The sequence below is a fragment of the Pollicipes pollicipes genome, unplaced genomic scaffold, assembly GCF_011947565.3.
Source record: "Pollicipes pollicipes isolate AB1234 unplaced genomic scaffold, Ppol_2.1 Scaffold_4002;HRSCAF=4701_pilon_pilon_pilon, whole genome shotgun sequence".
Classification (NCBI taxonomy): domain Eukaryota; kingdom Metazoa; phylum Arthropoda; class Thecostraca; order Pollicipedomorpha; family Pollicipedidae; genus Pollicipes; species Pollicipes pollicipes.
The window spans coordinates 8909666-8927172 of NW_023596420.1; the positions used below are offsets into that span (position 1 = coordinate 8909666).

At 54.7% G+C, this 17507-nt stretch overlaps 3 protein-coding genes across 3 annotated transcripts in view; 1 reads left to right on the forward strand and 2 right to left on the reverse strand.

Annotated features, from left to right (window-relative positions):
- Positions 1 to 1097: 1097 nt before the first annotated feature.
- LOC119093737 (40S ribosomal protein S25-like) lies at positions 1098 to 3571 on the reverse strand. The gene is made up of 4 exons (XM_037216743.1): positions 3535 to 3571; positions 3224 to 3328; positions 1760 to 1943; positions 1098 to 1222 (listed from the first exon to the last, which is right to left on the reverse strand). The coding sequence occupies exons 1-4, from the start codon at positions 3535 to 3537 to the stop codon at positions 1140 to 1142; spliced, it is 375 nt and encodes a 124-aa protein (XP_037072638.1). The 5' UTR covers positions 3538 to 3571; the 3' UTR covers positions 1098 to 1139.
- A 249-nt stretch (positions 3572 to 3820) lies between these two features.
- LOC119093736 (zinc transporter 7-like) lies at positions 3821 to 7775 on the forward strand. The gene is made up of 2 exons (XM_037216742.1): positions 3821 to 4130; positions 6407 to 7775. The coding sequence occupies exon 2, from the start codon at positions 6426 to 6428 to the stop codon at positions 7509 to 7511; it is 1086 nt and encodes a 361-aa protein (XP_037072637.1). The 5' UTR covers positions 3821 to 4130; positions 6407 to 6425; the 3' UTR covers positions 7512 to 7775.
- A 2488-nt stretch (positions 7776 to 10263) lies between these two features.
- LOC119093504 (lysosomal cobalamin transporter ABCD4) overlaps positions 10264 to 17507 on the reverse strand; it is a 51169-nt gene continuing 43925 nt past the window's right edge. Inside the window, exons 7-12 of the mRNA XM_037216464.1 lie at positions 14737 to 15004; positions 13986 to 14164; positions 13373 to 13433; positions 12846 to 12985; positions 11599 to 11731; positions 10264 to 11085 (exon numbers count right to left, since the gene is read on the reverse strand). Coding sequence (XP_037072359.1) covers positions 10939 to 11085; positions 11599 to 11731; positions 12846 to 12985; positions 13373 to 13433; positions 13986 to 14164; positions 14737 to 15004 — 928 coding nt within the window. The 3' untranslated portion in view covers positions 10264 to 10938. The remainder of the gene's footprint in view (positions 11086 to 11598; positions 11732 to 12845; positions 12986 to 13372; positions 13434 to 13985; positions 14165 to 14736; positions 15005 to 17507) is intronic.

The following is a 17507-nucleotide window of genomic DNA, read 5'->3' on the forward strand; positions in this document are numbered from 1 at the left end:
CCTCTGTGCCTTCTCAGAATCATCGTTCTCAGCGCAGAATCGCGGTATTCGCGCGCTCACCGACAATAGGCGTTCGCATCCCTCTGTGCTATCAACAGTCCCGTTCGCAGACAATGCTGTCGGCCTTGCTGAATCGGATTTCAGACAGCCTCGTGCCCGGCACGGACTAACGATTGTCCGGCACAGTGCGGACAGAAGGCTCGCGTCCAGCGTGGACTCGCGGTAGGCACATTCTCAATTTGGCCGGCATCCGTCCTGAACATGCAACGCGCGCAGTACGTCGCACGCGTGGTTGCACGTTCCGTGGTCCGTAGTCCCATAGCTCCCAGTCGACTCTCGGCCGCCCCCCACTCAGTACGATCCCTTGCGATACTCGTGCAAATCCCCAGTGACTCGTTTCTGGTACTGATTTGAAACGCACACATACATTGTCGTCGCGCGTTCTCAGCAGTCTTCTCAGTGCCGGCCCAGTGTTTCTCAGTCCAAACTCTGGTGATGACTGGACCGGGTCGTCCTCAGCATGAACCTTCCGCAGTACTATCCCTGGTGTGCACTCCCACCAGTCCCTTCTCGGTGCAGACTCCGGACCGTCGCATTCTCAATATCACCATGTCGCGCTCCCAGCGGAATCGTCAGTTACGCCATCCAGTACGCACACTGCGCTAGTTGAGGACGGGAACTCGTACCGGACATACGCACTTCATTTTTTGGAATATTTTAATTATTCTGAATGCGCGCAATTATAAACGAGTCTCCAATGCCATTGCATCAAGATTTTCCTCTAGCGCGTAAATATGCATGCAGCCTTTCCGCAACCCACACTTAGTCACCGACATAGACTAAGAGTGCAATGCAACGGTCGTTGACCATGAAACCAAATCACCACATTGGCAATCGAGCATCAATGGCTCTAACTTATGGCGAGGGCATTTGCACCGCAAGGCCGTGTAAAAGGGTTGAAGCAACGGCTAGTTCACGTCTCATAGTTCACGCCTCGCACGCCCCACACCAGAAACTACGCAAGACGTTTACACGTCACGCACACTCGCATAGAACCTCGGCTCAATCCAAGCTCCCAACTGCACATAAAGGTTCGGTGTTTTTTCACTTATTTATTTGCATGAACAGGGATGGAACATTTAGGCTTTCTCCTCGTCCTCCACCACCGTTGACCGCGTGTAGATCATCTGTGCGTGGTGTTTGGTGACCAGCTTGATCAGACCTGAGACACGGCAGGCGCTATCAGTGCCCACCGCGAGCCAGTACGCCACACAAGCAAATAACTGGGCAGTCACAGGCCAGGCACTTTGGACAGCAGCGGAATGCCAATGCTACGCAAACACCAATAAAAACAGACCTGTTTGTAATGCACAGGCAGGGAATGGGCATGAGCAAAAAATGAAGAACAGTGGATCACAAAAATACTTCCTGCTTATTCAGAATGTGACATTCATTGTGTGTACCCTCTAGGTTCACTGTAACAGCTTATGCATACTCAGTTTGATCCACAATTGTGAGTCCTTTATGACCATAATCACAGCTTGAAATGCCATCTTTTCAGTACAGTAAACTAAAGATGGAATATTGTCTGAATATGAAGACACGACTTGATAATGCTTAAAAGTACAACCAGCAGCTCTGGCACTCTAGGACAAAGAAGCCACATCTTCCATGGTAGTGAAACAGAACATATTTTTGGCCTTCCATTGATGCTGGGTGGGGCGACCGGCTCGCTGCAGGGTCGTACGCGAACACTGACCTTTGGCGTGGAGCTCCTGGAGGGCAGCGCGTGCCAGCGAGCCCCGCACCTTCAGACGCTCACTCACAACCGACGGCGTGATCAGCTTGTACGAGGGCACCTCCTTGTACAGCTTGTCATAAGTGGCCTTGTCAAACAACACCAAGTTGTTGAGCTTGTCACGGACCTTTCCCTTGGACCACTTCTGCAAAAAAAAAGAAAAGACACACTGGTGAAATGATGATCCATGTCACAAGTGGTTCTCTTAGAAGGGTTACCAGAGACCTTTGTCTTTAGAACAATGTACATGCATGGGCATTTGGTGTTGCAATCAGTTATGGCTGCATTCAAACATGGAAGACTTCACTTTTGTAAAACTGGGGCATTGGACATGGTAATAGCAGTTCAAAACCATTAGAACATACATGCTCTGCTGTTATGCCAAACAAAACATTACACTTCAACAAAAATAGATTCAAATTTCAACATTGTCATGTTTGAGCTGTCCAGCTTTAGTCCACAAATGCACCTCAAAGAATATGGTTAGGTTTCATGCATATGTTTATCAAAATTAGCACTTAAGATTTACAAACTATTTTGGGAGTATGCTACTCTATGCCACAGTGGAGAAGTATATGCCGCAGCAAATCTAGGGTTACATGCAATATGATAAGCATGGCCATGGTGTGGCCTTGCATGCATAACCTATGACCATTGCTCTACTATCTCAAATTACAGCATACAGTGATCTATGTGGTACCTATCTGACCCTTCAGAGTTGACAGCATATCACAAACTATGCACACCTGCTTCAAAGCAGGGTCAGACTTTAATGGATCATAAATAACTCTTCCACATGTATATTCAGCACCGCCCAAACCATTTGGCTCCAAAATCAAGGGCTATCAACGGGCCTCCTGCTAGGAGAGTTTCAAAAATAAACCTTCTGATTTGTAGGGGCTGTATGTAAGCAATGACTTTTAAACACTTATGTCTGGCATGCAATTTCTAATGACAGAAGCCATTTTAAGAAGCCAATATGTAGGCCATAACAGTGGGCTGTTGCTATCAGTGGTACTAGAAGTCAGTGAATTCTATATTACTGGGTCAACACAGGACCAGGTAGGTTTGAGGCTAGCTCTGCTATAAGTAACAAAAATACACCTGGCATAGCCCTGTTCTAGGCTGGGGTGCATGCCAAAGCATTACCATGGAAAACTATCATGCAATATATCCTGATCCAGACACCAGCACCTAGTGCTTTCAAAACACATTGACAGGCAGGATTCCATGCAAAACATAGCCCTATGCAGAAATATGAATCCCCCACACAGCAACTATTGCACAGCAGTTGCAGATGCGTGCACATACACAATAAATCTGAAAAACTCAACATCACATGAGCATATTGTTTCCGCTCCAATCACGGAACATAGTTGCGTCATTCTAACTCCAAATGAAAAGCATGAGCACAATTCCACAAACCTTCTTCTTAGCCTTGCCTCCTCCAGACCCTTCCTTCTTCTTCTGGGTCTTCTGGGGCTGCTTAGCAGAGCCACCCTTCCCTCCCTTTGTATCCTTTTTGGGAGGCTGTGAAGAGGAAACCAGGACCGTTACACACAAACCAGAATTGTACCGGTCACTCCCGACGCTTTATTTCGCCGTACCCGGCCAGATCAGTACAATCAATACCTACAAAATACTAAACGCTTCAGCTAAGAAGCAGACAGACACATTGACATCGCTCAGGAACTAAAAACCGTCTAAAAATCAGCATTTAAATCCCACTGCCTTACCATCCTGCACGGGAAGTTGACGAGAGGAAGTGGCGCCGTCGCGTGGAGATTTTTGAAGCTGTGCCACGCTCAAACTATCTTTCCAACCATAGGAACATAATGCTTCTTGCTATTAAATGGTTGATAGATTTGATAAATTAAGTTAAATGCTGTGTTATTTTGAAAAATAGTCAATAACCATCTCTTTTTTTACATAGAATGTATGGGTATGAGTACAATAGTTTGAGCGCAGCCATATTTACGTTTCCGGCTACGTATACAATAGCACAGCTGATGCGCCGTAATTGTCGTGGTTGATATGTACGAGTGGGGTCGCGCGGGTCTGTCATAAAAGTCGGGTGGGAATTTGGTGTCGGGGGCAGTGCGACTAGAAGTATCAAGTTAATATTTAAGGATAGAGCTGCTTCCGAATTTCCATGAATTCAGTTCAGGTGTGGTGGGTTATTCTTAGCCGAGCCACCGCTTTGTGACTGGTGGGCGGGCGGGCGCCGGTATTTTCCACCCAGAGGCTCAAATGATTGCTGGCTCTGCAGTTTTGCAGTGATTTTCCATAAACTTAAGACACTCCCAAACTGTACACGAAACAGCAGTTCCAGGTGAGTGCAATGCGATGGGTGGTAGGAAGAAGTACTAGTACTTCAGTTTGTTATTCACAGCGTGCATATGGTGGCTAGGCAGCACGGTCACCGCCCACAAGCGTGTCCATCGAGGGATTTCGAATAACATGGAAAGTGGTATGTGAACATATGAATGGAATCCAGTTGATGATTGCTTCAATAATCTTTATGTAAAAGTCTGCCCATAGCATGCACAAAACTCAGGAGTACTAATGACTCCTGACTTAAAAAAATGTCATCTAGGTGAGCTCATTCAAAAATATGCAGATTATACTCACAGACTACAAAAAATATTACTGCAGCAACCTAGTGTATGAAAATTTTATAAGGAACTTATTTTGCTGCTGTTGTTTTCTGCTGACATGCTGTTTGAAACCATGTGTGCTTTTACTGCAGGGCTGTCGATGTTAGCAGACAGCCCTTACCTTGTGCATCTGTGTGGGATCCTACTGGCTCAGGACTTGTACTGCAAGTAGCGGCATGCACTTAACTGGCCTTCTACAGCAGTGCTTAAGCCCCAGTCTGCCAGAAATCTGTACTGTGCCAGCTGTATACTGGCATCATGCAATACTATATACACCAGTGTGTTCAACCTCATGTTCTTGTGTGTGCAAACTCACGCAAGGCCAGGTTGCCTTTAATTTTTACGTTGTAATTTTTTCTTCAAGAACTGAGTTCCTTTTTCTAAACTTACCTTTCAGCATCTCAATTCATAGAAACTTTGGTTCTCTGTGCACTGAACTTGGTGCAGATCACATTAAACTCTGGGGGGTTTCCAAGTGATGGCATGCAATGATTTTGCTGTTATATCAGTCATGTTGAGTGTAACACATAGTTTTTGCTGTCTGGCTTAAGTCTGGTGTAGCCCATACACTGCGTCCTTCGACTGAACATGTTTAATATAGTCCTTGGGATAATAAGTCATGTATTCAATTTTATGCAGATCTTCCTAAATCAGTCAGTGCATGGATGTTTTAAAAAAGTTTGTATGATACACCAATTTGAATTGCAGGTAATTATGTCCCTGGGGTGTGTGCCACTCTGGGAAATCCAAATCCTGAGATACTGAGATTGCAGGGATGTGTACATAGCTATTAGATATATGCATTATCCCACAAATATTTCACCTGATGCACATGATCTGCACCAGCTGACATATTTGTGTTTCACCTGGTGTGCATGCTTATAGGTGGCTCCTAATATCTTGCAAATCAGCATGATCAGATATCACTGACCCTGCTCCTGTCATGAAGAAGATCATGATTGGAGATTAAAAGATAATATCAAAGAATATTGATATAAATGAATGCTGTAGAAGAACATTAAAATAATAATCCCAGGGTATCTGCAGAAAGTTTTGACATGTTTTCAGTTGTCTTGTCTTGAGTTTGTTTTGGCTTCAAAGCTTTTCCAGGAAATCTGCAGAGACCTGTATGCTCTAGGGAAGGTCAATAAAATATTTGACATAAAGGTCACATTTTCATTAAGTTTCAGGGCATGTTATATTCAGGACTCAGTTGTCTGTCTTGATGCATGTGGTCATAAATGAGAATGGTCAAATTAGATGAGCCCAGTGGATGTCAAGCCATGCCTGAAGCTGGCCAACCATAACTAAAGAACACTCAATCTGCTGTGGGTGTTTCAGCTGTTAGCTGTAGATATGCTACAGTTTCTTTGGTTTTATCACGGACATGTAAATGCCCGCTGAATTAATGAAACCATAGTTTAGAACTATGGAGAAAGCTGACCGTCCTGGCCAGGATTGTGCAGGACTCCAGTTCCAAGAAATTAATTGTGGCAGACTTTTCAGCACTAGTAGTTCCATTTCATGATAGCCAAGATGTGTGTAAGATGCAGTTGGATACTGTTATAGTTATGAGGGACATAACATATGAGCCATCAGGCTGTGAATGCAGCTCCCTGCTTATATTTCTATGTGGGCCAATTTGCAATTGCCATACAAAAACATGTAAGTTTGGATGCCTTGTTTGACTTCATTCAGATCAGCGCATGTGGCCAGCTGTGTGTCATTCTACAGGCATTGGTTATACTTTTTGGCTGACAAGGAAAGGGGAGAGCTAATGTTCCTAGTCATAGCCATAAATAATTCAGTCAGCCATCTCATCTCATGGGACACTAGGGTTCCCCGTTCACAGTGGGGACAATACTGCCTGGCTGTATCAGGTGTGCCAGCAGCTACTGCACGGTTGTATCGCCTGACTGGCCATGTGACACCTTTGTTTTTATTTCTGCAGACAGCTGTGGATAACAGCAATGCTGCCATTATCAAGCAAGGACCGACCGTACCGGAACGGCCTCTGGCAGCGGCTGACCGAGCGGGTGGGCGGCTGGCTGCGGCTCATATTTGCCGACCAGAATGCCAAGAACCTCTTTTTCTTCCTGCTCCTGAATCTGTCGTTTGCATTCGTGGAGCTGTTCTACGGTGTGGCGACCAACAGCCTGGGTCTGATCAGCGACGCCTTCCACATGTTCTTCGACTGTACGGGCCTGTTGGCCGGCCTGGTGGCGGCCGTCATCACTAGGTGGCGCGCCAACGAGCGCTTCTCCTACGGCTACGTCCGCGCCGAGGTGCTGGGCGGCTTCATCAACGGCCTGTTCCTGCTCTTCATCGCGTTCTTCATCTTCTCGGAGGCGGTTGAGCGGGCCGTGGAGCCGCCAGAGGTCAAGCACGAGCGACTCTTCGTCGTCTCTGTGCTCGGCCTGCTCGTCAACCTGGTGGGCATCTTCGTCTTCCAGCACGGTGGCCACGGCCACAGCCACGGCGGCGGCGGCCACGGCCACAGCCACGGCGGCGAGAGTCACGGCCACAGCCACGGCGGCGGCGGCCACAGCCACGACGGCCATGGCGGGGACGGTCACGGCCACGGACACAGCCACGAGCTGCCGCAGGGCTCCAACTCGCAGATCATGAAGGGCGTGTTCCTGCACATTCTAGCGGACACGCTGGGCAGCGTGGGCGTCATCGTGTCGGCCATTCTGATGAACCAGTTCGGCTGGATGATCGCCGACCCGATCTGCTCCATGTTCATCGCCACCACCATCGCCATCTCGGTGCTGTCGCTGATCCGCGAGTCGGTCTGCATCCTGATGCAGCGGCAGCCGCGCGAGCTCGACCACCTGCTGCCAGGCTGCTACCAGCGCGTGGCGCAGCTGGAGGGCGTGCTGAGCGTGCAGGAGCCGCACTTCTGGACGCTCTGCTCGGACGTCTACGTCGGCGTGCTAAAGCTGGAGGTGACGCCACACGCCGACCCCAAGTACGTGGTCAGTCACACACACATGATCTTCTCCGGCGTCGGAGTGCGGCAACTGCATGTACAGCTTGACTATGCGCCCATGTGAACGCGGCCTCCCGGCTCATAGACACATATTTATTGCTCGGCGCTGGTAAGAGTGCGCGACAACCCAAATGGCCAGGGTCCACCGAGAACTATTTTTATATTGCGTGGGCGCCCTGGTGTTGTTTTTTTAACGTTGGTATTTTATTTCGTGCCAGCGGCATCCAGCCTCGGGCATTCCCAATAGTGAATGCGCGTTCCAGGGGCTGCGTCCATTCTGTGATCCGTGTTAGCCGCCTGTGCATGTGCCGCATTATTGGATACACGTGAGGCGATGCCGAAGCTGTTTCACCCGACGCGCTCGTGCTCTCTGAAGGTGTCGTCGAGCTCGGAGGCGGGAATCCATTATCACGGCAGTAGCGACTGGGGCGCGTCCGGCCCCGGACGGTCTGAGTGTGTGTGGCCCGCCATCCAGACCCGGACGGTCTGAGCGTGTGTGGCCCGCCATCCGGCCCCGGACGGTCTGAGCGTGTGTGGCCCGCCGTCCGGACCCGGACGGTCTGAGCGTGTGTGGCCCGCCGTCCGGACCCGGACGGTCTAAGCGTGTGTGGCCCGCCATCCAGCCCCGGACGGTCTGAGCGTGTGTGGCCCGCCGCAGCCGCAGCCCGGCGCGGCGCCGGCGGCTCCCCGCCGCTCGTCGTGCGGTCGGCCCGCGGCGGTGCCACGTCAAGCCTGTCCGGCGCGGCCCTGCCCGTCCGGCACGACGGCGCGACACTCGTGTCAGCCACGTCACGCGCCGTGACGACCCGTCACCACCCGGCGACGGCGGCAGCGGCGGCGGCGGCCCGACCGTGACTGCTAATGGGCGCGCCGCCAGCTGTGGCCGATAGCCGGCACGTGCGCCCCCCGGCCGCGTCCGGTCAGATAATGGGCACGAGATGCGACCGCAGGTGGCCGGCCGGGTTAGCACGGCAGGCCGCTGGCCGAGGGCACCGGACGGTTGGGCCCGAGTGCACCCAACGGGGCTCTGGGACGCACTCGCCGGACCTTCGCGACTCCACGCAAGCCTGGCGGGTGACACAGGTTCAGGGTCAGCGGAGTTGATGTGACGTTCACACCGGCCTGAACCGGAACTGATCCAGCATGGAACGGACGTCACCTGCCCTGACAGAATAGGTCAAAAGGGACCTCTGGCTGGACTTGCACACCTCGGACCTCTCGGTGACGGAAGTAGCAGTGTGCAGCTGTGGTCCTGAGCAGGGTCGTAGAGATGCCAGCAGGGGCTAGGTGGGGTGGTTGGGGTGGGGGCAAGTCTTCAGGGGGGAGGTGGGATGGGGGCAAGTCTTCGTCCGGTGCATTGCCACAGGGCTGGCGTTCAAATTCATACAATGTCGGGCGGGGCTACGTCCCGATCTCACCGTTACCATCACAAATTATTTGAAGAGGTCGGTCCGAGCCAAGGCAGCTCATCAAGCACGTGGCTCGTCTGGAACTCCGCTTTGCTGATACCGCTTACGCATCGGCCCCCACAGCACCCACGTCGAAAACAAAGTGCAGAGATGTTGTAGCATGAGGGAACGGTTGAAAAATGAACATGCTGTGTGACTAGTCACAAGATGCTGCCATGTGACAAAAGTAGTGAAGCGATGGACAATCATGGAGTCCGGTCACCTCCGAGCACATTTAAATTTGCTTACCTCATTTCTCTGGCGACATCCCCGGAGCGTAAAGCTGTTAATCTGACCTGAGCACAGAGCATGCAAACTTCTAGCATGACCCGCTCGTTAACCCATGGCGTCGTCCTTAGAGCCCTGTACGGCAAAACTCAGAATAGATGTACACCCGGCAGTGCTAAACGACTTCACACATTTCGCTCGCACGGCTTCATTTCCGCAAATATCTGCCACATCGGTCTGTCTTCGTCGGACACGCCACGGGATTGTCCGACGGAGGGTTAGCCGCGAGTTCAGCCGTCGAGACGAACCAGGCGGTATGTCCCGACCCGAGACACCACAACCTGCCGCACCCAGTCAGGACCTACCACACCCAGCCATGGCCTGCCGCACCCAGCCGCGACCTGCCGCACCCAGTCAGGACCTACCACACCCAGCTAGGGCCTGCCGCACCCAGCCAGGACCTGCCGCACCCAGCCAGGACCAACCACCCCCAGCCAGGGTATGCCGCGCCCAGCCAGGGCCTGCCGCACCCAGCCATGGCCTGCCGCACCCAGTCGGGGCCTGCCGCACCCAGCCAGGACCAACCACCCCCCAGCCAGGGTCTGCCGCGCCCAGCCAGGGCCTGCCGCACCCAGTCAGGGCCTGCCGCACCCAGTTAGGACCTATCGCGCCCAGTCGGGCCTGCCGCACCGTCTGACGTTGCAGCAGCTCGTGAACTAAGATTGCTCGGAGCCCTGCGTAGCTCCTCTCATCGATGGCGCAAGCATTTGAGCAAAGGGGGATCACAGCACCAATTCATAACGAACGTCCCCGGCAGCGCCCGAGATCGTCGCTGGAACCCACGCATTGACACGGCAGCCCTGTGTGGCGGTGGTGAACAGTGCAGGCTCTCGCTGAAGGGAGAGCGCAGTCCACTGAGGCCGGGGTCGTGGGACGGGTGACTGTAATGGCATGAGGGAACCCGAATACGCGGGAAAACCATGCTACTCCTGGAAGTCCTTTTGATTTCATTATTGCCACACCATGGGATCGCGGAGAAAACTAAGAATTTGCCGGGAGAGCAAGGGGACCGAGGGCATTTGCCTAGAACCCCGAGCCTTCACTGTGAACGGTACCAAAAGATAGCTGTACAGTCTGCATCTGTGAGTATATTTGTAATCAGATTATTGGTGGAAGTATAAAGTAAGGCATCCGGTCGGCCACCATTTAAACAAAACACAACGTAACAAAACTCGCGTGGTCACGTACTAAATATGTCGCCAACTATACAGTAAAATACATCCATCGGGTGCCAGTGGCAATGGTACAATTCACATTCTCAAACACTAATAACTATCGACATCCTCGTGTAACTAAAAAACCCAATTGCACTTTTCGCATATGAACTTGATGGCACAATACAAAATCCCGACACAAGATTTCACTCTAATAATGCACCTTCATTACAACCATCGCGGCATACCTGATGAGATGGCTAAATCCAGATGAGCCCTCCAATATTGCAGCTACCCCAAATCACGGTATCACACCGCAGGCACCACCAGCACACAATCTGCAAAACGCTGTTACAGCTAAAAAGGCAGTGACAGTTCTCCCCATCACTTGTCTCGAATCAACTGGCAATGACGGTTCTCCCCATCACTTGTCTCGAATCAAATGGCAATGATGGTTCTCCCCATCACTTGCTGTTTTGAATCAACTGGCAATGATGGTTCTCCCCATCACCTGCCATATCGAATCATACAGAACGCAGTACAGAATGATCCCTGAACCACTTATTCCAGCGGAAGACTACGGAAGCTCCGCCTGCCGTGTTCACGGACAGATGCCGCCAGCGGCGTGCTCGATCGGGTCCAGTCTCCAGGTGCCGTCATTAAACAGGTGCAGCTTCCAGTCGTGGTAGGCGGTTAAGCTTTCACGGTGTCCAACGCTGAACAAGGTCATCTTCAGCCGCAAACATTCCTGGGAAATATGACGCGAAATGTGGGAAACTGGGCTTTCGTGCTGCCTGCCTGCCAGCAGTCTACTGCTAGCCTGTCAACGAACCAACGAGATATATCGCGCTTCGTGAAAAACAAAATATCAGCACCAACGCCCTGTAATGCTGGAAAGTGTACAGCCGTCGAAAAACCATCCCGCTTCAAAAAAGGAACCGATGAACCCTGCCTTTTCACGGAACAACCACCCACGTCCAGCCGTGAGCTGGTTGACCGCCCCTCACCTGGAATAGAATCTCCCCCACCTGGCCCTTCGCCTGGTATACAATCTTCCCCACCTGGCATAGAATATCCACCACATGGTACAGGATATCTCGTACCAGTACAGAATGTCCCCCACCTGATACAGTATGCCCCCAAACTAGCACGAAATTTTTCCGATTGGTACACAATCTCCCCAACTGGTGCAGGATATACCCACGTTATACAAAACCACCCCCACAAGGTCTCTTGCCACCTTGCACAGCACGCGCCCCACCTGGTACAGGATCTCCTCCATGTCGGGACTGACGGCGCTGGTCGCCTCGTCCATGAACACGAACACCGGCCGGTGGTGGAAGAGCCGGACGAAGAACAGGCGCTGCATCTCGCCCGGCGACAACATGTCGTACCTGGAGGCCGGCGGCGGCCGAGCCGGCCCGGTGAGATGGTCAGAACGTACAGCTCGGCCGGCGGCGGCCGAGACGGCCCGGTGAGATGGTCAGAACGTACAGCTCGGCCGGCGGCGGCCGAGACGGTCAAGATGTACAGCTCGGCCGGCGGCGGCCGAGCCGGCCCGGTGAGATGGTCAGAACGTACAGCTCGGCCGGCGGCGGCCGAGACGGTCAAGATGTACAGCTCGGCCCGCGGCGGCCGAGCCGGCTTGACGACATGGTCAACACGTACAGCTCGGCCGGCGGCGGCCGAGACGGTCAACATGTACAGCTCGGCCCGCGGCGGCCGAGCCAGCCTGACGACATGGTCAACACGTACAGCTCGGCCGGCGGCGGCCGAGACGGTCAACATGTACAGCTCGGCCCGCGGCGGCCGAGCCGGCCTGACGACATGGTCAACACGTACAGCTCGGCCGGCGGCGGCCGAGACGGTCAACATGTACAGCTCGGCCCGCGGCGGCCGAGCCGGCCTGACGACATGGTCAACACGTACAGCTCGGCCGGCGGCGGCCGAGACGGTCAAGATGTACAGCTCGGCCCGCGGCGGCCGAGCCGGCCTGACGACATGGTCAACACGTACAGCTCGGTCGCGACAGCGCGCCACTTCTGCGGCGAAGACGTAAGCCCAACGTTCAGAGGTCTTCGCCGTACACTCTGGAACGGCCACAGCATAACCACGGGCATGACGTCACGTGCAATAACACCATACTACATGCCGTAGCGTGATGACACGCATAAAGATACGCACATATATACAGCTGTGTAAAATAACGTCCGCCCAATTTTAAAAAGCACGCGTATCAGCCAGTTTACTCCTACCACCAATCGGCAATCTCCAGCATCAAATCATGACCATGCCCATGAGGCCGCTGATCTGATCTGATCTGGTTTGATCTGATCTGATCTGATCTGATCTGATCTGATCTGATCTGATCTGATCTGATCTGGCTGGCTCTGTCCGCCCCCTCCCGACTCCACTATCCACAGAGACTCTCCCGGCACAAGCCGCGCGCCGGCGCGGTCAGGCGGCCGCCGCGGAGTCGTGTGCCGGCCACAAGACCAGCTCACTGACCAGTTCTTGTTGACCTCGGAGTCCAGACCGCCGCAGCGATCCGCCAGACTGCTCAGCTGCACCAGCTCCAGGTAGTGCAGCATGCGCTCCGTCTCCGACACCGTGTAGCCGCCCTCCTTCAGCCGCTCCGGGTACACGATCTGGAGCAAGCGCACTACAGTCAGGCCCACCAGCCCAGTGAACGACTGGACATGAGCCGCCACGAAGCTCAACCCCAGGTACAACGTATCTGTGACAGAGCTAACGAAGGCGAAGATCGCCAGCGAACGTCAAATTGAGTTGCGTTTTCGTGTAGAAGGCTGTTTTGTGAAACTGGTTTCAGTACAGCGGATCTATGGCAATCAATCGTTTGCCGCCCGGCGATGACAAACCCAGCTCCCCCTCTCTGTTTAAATGCTTTTTGTTGGCATTTGCAGCACACAGCGCGTACATAAGGCAACAACACAAACAAATTGCCACCGCCAGTCGTTCTCGTCTCGCGTGTCGCCGGTTTCTCGCGCGGCGGGCCGCCCGGAGGGGGCGCTGACCTGCTGCCGGAGCGAGCCGTCCGTCAGGAACGGCCGCTGCGGCATGAGACACGTGTCCGGGGCCGGGGCGCAGGTGGCGCTGCAGCGCCCGGTCGCCGGTGGCCACAGACCGCGCAGCACGCGCAGCACGCTGGTCTTGCCCGCAGCTGCTGCTTCCAGTGACGAGCAGCGAGCGGTGGCGGCGCTAGCACCGTCAGCGAGAGCGCCGTCACCAACGTGCGGCCGCGCGCCCGGCACGCACCACGCTCACCTTCGAGAGCGCGTACCGGCGTGTCGTATTGCGGGTCGTCTGCGGCGGGGCGGCGCGCTGCCGGGAGCAACCGCTCTGTGATCATGTGTCGGGGCTCCGGAGGGCTGCGGGCGCGTTGGGACCGCCTCACAGGACCAACGGGTTCCCGTCATAAAACATGTCCGTGAGAAAGCCAACGACAAGAGAAGGCTTCAGCATGTGCCTCATCCGTGGGAGCCAAAGCCAACATCTTTCCAAACAAACGAACCTCAATGACGTTTACGCAATCAATCAAACCAGCAAGACACAAAACAGGGGCAATGGATGGTAGGATAGAGTGGTAGCCAGCACGGTCCGTGTCCCATCTCCGGGTCTGCCTCTTACCCCCCGCTCGTGTCTTCGTCGGGGGTGTGCGGCGAGCTCTTCCACCGTTGCTCCAGCACCGCTAGCCGCTCCACTAGCTGGCCCACCCGGTGCGTGCAGCCCACCACGTCCGTGGCGCTGGACGCCAGGTCCACCAGCTGGGTGAAGTTGAAGATCAGGTACATGCAGACGAACGAGTTCTGAAACGGAGCTTAGCGTGAGACGCGGCGCCGGCACGCGGCCCCGTCTGTGGTGCTGCCACCTAGGGGACCTCGACGAAACCTCAGTTGTCGGACAGGCGTTAATGGAACATTGGGGCTCGACCACTGCTGCTGCCATACTGGTGGCGTTTGGAAAGATTGGGAGGGCTGTCCCGGGCCTAACAAGCATTCTTTGTCCTATCGGTGACGGTTATCCAGTGACATTTCGCTCTTTAATAGCGCACAAACGCAAATTTTCACCATCGAATCCAACATCTGTACGGATTACTGTCGCAAAGCGTGTTGTACATAAATTCGACAATGAGTCAGTCCACGAGAGGTTGTAGAATTCTACTCAGGTGGCACTTAGAGCCGTTCCACTTATCACAGAGAGGAGCTAGTCGAAGATATTGAGAGGCCCCACACCACATCTCCCGCGCGTGACGAGAGGGTGATCCGCTGAGAGGCGGCCCAAACATGAATCCACGCTGTCGGTTGGGTTCCGTCCGGGCAGCGCCGCTGGCGCACGCGCCGTGCCTTCCGCCCGCAGTCGGCCGCGGGCGGCCACGCACCTGGCTGATGAGCGCGCTCAGCTGCTGCGGCGTGCGGTCGTCGTACAGGCCGGCGAAGATCGGGATCGAGATCACCAGGTAGTTGAGAATGCCGCCCAGGTAGTCGAACAGGTTGACCACCACGGTGAGCATGAAGCGCCGGTTGAAGAGCGACATCTGCGTGGAGACGAGCGCACTCAGCCGCCGGTTGCAGCGGTGCTCCTCCACGGCGCTGCAGCCTTGAAAGCCCAGAGCCTCGGCGTGTACGCGGACCTGCATGTGCTTGAACCTGCCGGCGCGCAGGACGGCCGGCGGTCACGGCTCACAGACGGACGCCCCGGCCGACACAGAGTAACTGGGCCCCGGGGAAGAGCGCAGCCGTCACGTGACGGGCCGGTCGTGATCGACACGTTACGACAGCGCGGTGGTGCCGCAAACGCCCCCCGCATCCGAAGGCGGTGGTGCTTGGCGTCCGTGACTACACCAGACCTCCAGAGGCGGCATCTTTGGGTACGCGTGAGCACATTCGATTTCCCAGAGGCGGTGCGAGACGGACTCCAGTGGCAACGGTTGACATGGGGATGGGACATGACATGGAGCCGCCATGGCCCGCTGCTGCGCCATACCGGAATGAACGCCGAAACATCACAGTGCGAAACTCCGAAGAACCAATCCGCGAAACCAACCGTGTCTGGAGCAACCATCGAACCAAAAGCACGCAGAGATCGCAATAAGCAAGCTGACACAGCGAAGACATGAAGGGGGCGATACATGAAGACGTGTGCCGTGTTTAACGGTGGTGACCAGCTGCAGCGCGATCGTCGGCGGTCAGCACAGAAGTACGTGTGCCGTATTTAACGGTGGTGACCAACTGCAGCGCGACCGTCGGCGGTCAACACAGAAGTGCGTGTGCCGTGTTTAATGGTGGTGACCGACTGCAGCGCGACCGTCGGTGGTCAGCACAGAGAAGTGCGTACGCCGTGTTTAACTGACGTGTAACTGATCGCGGTCGTGTCTCATCAACGTTTACGAAGGGACTCGGTTTTGATGTCCAGTACTCAACAGACCAGAACTACTCAACAGTCCTCGTCTTTTTGCTCAAAATCCTTTCGTCTTTGACGGCTGTCGCTATGCGCTGTGTCATAACCGAATGAAATGTTTTCTTCATTGCATTACAGTTACGAAGAAAGACAGATGCCTGGTACCGCCCATGCTCGGTTCGTTCCCAGCTCGTCCCCCGCTCGAACCCGTCTCGTCCCCGGCTTGACCCCGCCGCCGCCTGCGCGAGACCACGCCGAGCTGACCGTCTGACCCAATACACAATTCAGAACGGGACGCCGGTCAGTTCACGGCCGCAAACCGGTCACATTCACTGCTGCTGCCACGCAAATCCAGCCCGCGGCAAGCGAGGCAACCGCGAGCGCAACGCGCTAATCGCAGCGCAGCAACACAGCAACGAGCTGATCGCAGCGACGAAACGCAGCAATGGGCTAACGCAACGACGTAACGCAGCAATGGGTTAATTGCAGCGACGTAACGCACCAACGGGCTAACGCAGCGACGTAACGCGGCAACGAGCTGATCACAGCGACGAAGCGCAGCAATGGGCTAACGCAGCGACGTAACGCAGCAATGGGGCAATCGCAGCGCAGCAACGCAGCAATGGGCTAACGCAACGACGTAACGCAGCAATGGGGTAACTGCAGCGACGTAACGCACCAACGGACTAACGCAGCGACGTAACGCAGCAATGGGCTAATCGCAGCGACGTAACGCAGTAACGGGCTAACGCAGCGACGTAACGCAGCAACGGGCTGATGGCAGCGACATGACGCAGCGACGGGCTAACGCAGCAACGTAACGTAGCAACGGCTGTTCGCAGCAACGTAACGCAGCGACGGGCTAACGCAGCAACGTAACGTAGCGACGGGCTAACGCAACGACGTAACGCAGCAACGGGCTAACGCAGCGACGACGTCGGGGTTTGGAGTGCATTAATGTGGACCACGAAGGAGGGGCCAGATCCCGGGTTCAGGCACGGCGTGCACATCGATTCTTGCTGTCGACCTTCCCGTCGTTCCTTCTCCAAGCACTGTGCATGTCGGTGTCGTCACTTTGCCATTCGTCTCCGAACCGAAACTCTGCGAGACCCAGTCCACTACATCACCGCAAGCGACACCACACTGGATGCGAGAAACGGTTGAGGCGTGTTGCGACCGACGCTGGTCTTATGGCTGACAGAGCTCAGCGCCCGGCCGGGTTGCCAGACGGTTCGGGCGTGTTGCGACCGACGTTGGTTTTATGACTGACACAGAGCTCAGCGCTCGGCCGGATTGCCAGACGGTTCGGGCGTGTTGCGACCGACGCTGGTCTTATGGCTGACAGCTCAGCGCTCGGCCTGGTTGCCAGAAGCTACTGAGGGCGATCAAACCACGGCGTTACGAGTTTATCTGAGGCCTGTGCGAGCTCCGTCAGTACAGTTCAGTGCCCTCAAGCCTGTCCAGAGAGCGAGGGCCTGCAGGTACGGAACACGCCACAGCGGTGGAGGGAAATGTCTCGTCGGTCTCGGGCGACTTGCGCACGACGTCGTCCTACGCCACGCGATAAATTATGGCAATGTCGGAGCGATGGCTGCACCGCGGTGGGAATGAAGCGCTTCCTGTGAGCTCGGGATGGCTGAGGATTCGCCTGTGCATACTGTCAGACCCATCACCTATTTTCCCAGCGCCTTTGCTGGTCGGAATTCAGGGCAGGCAAACCGGCGCCACAGACATAGCAAGCAAGGCCCAAAA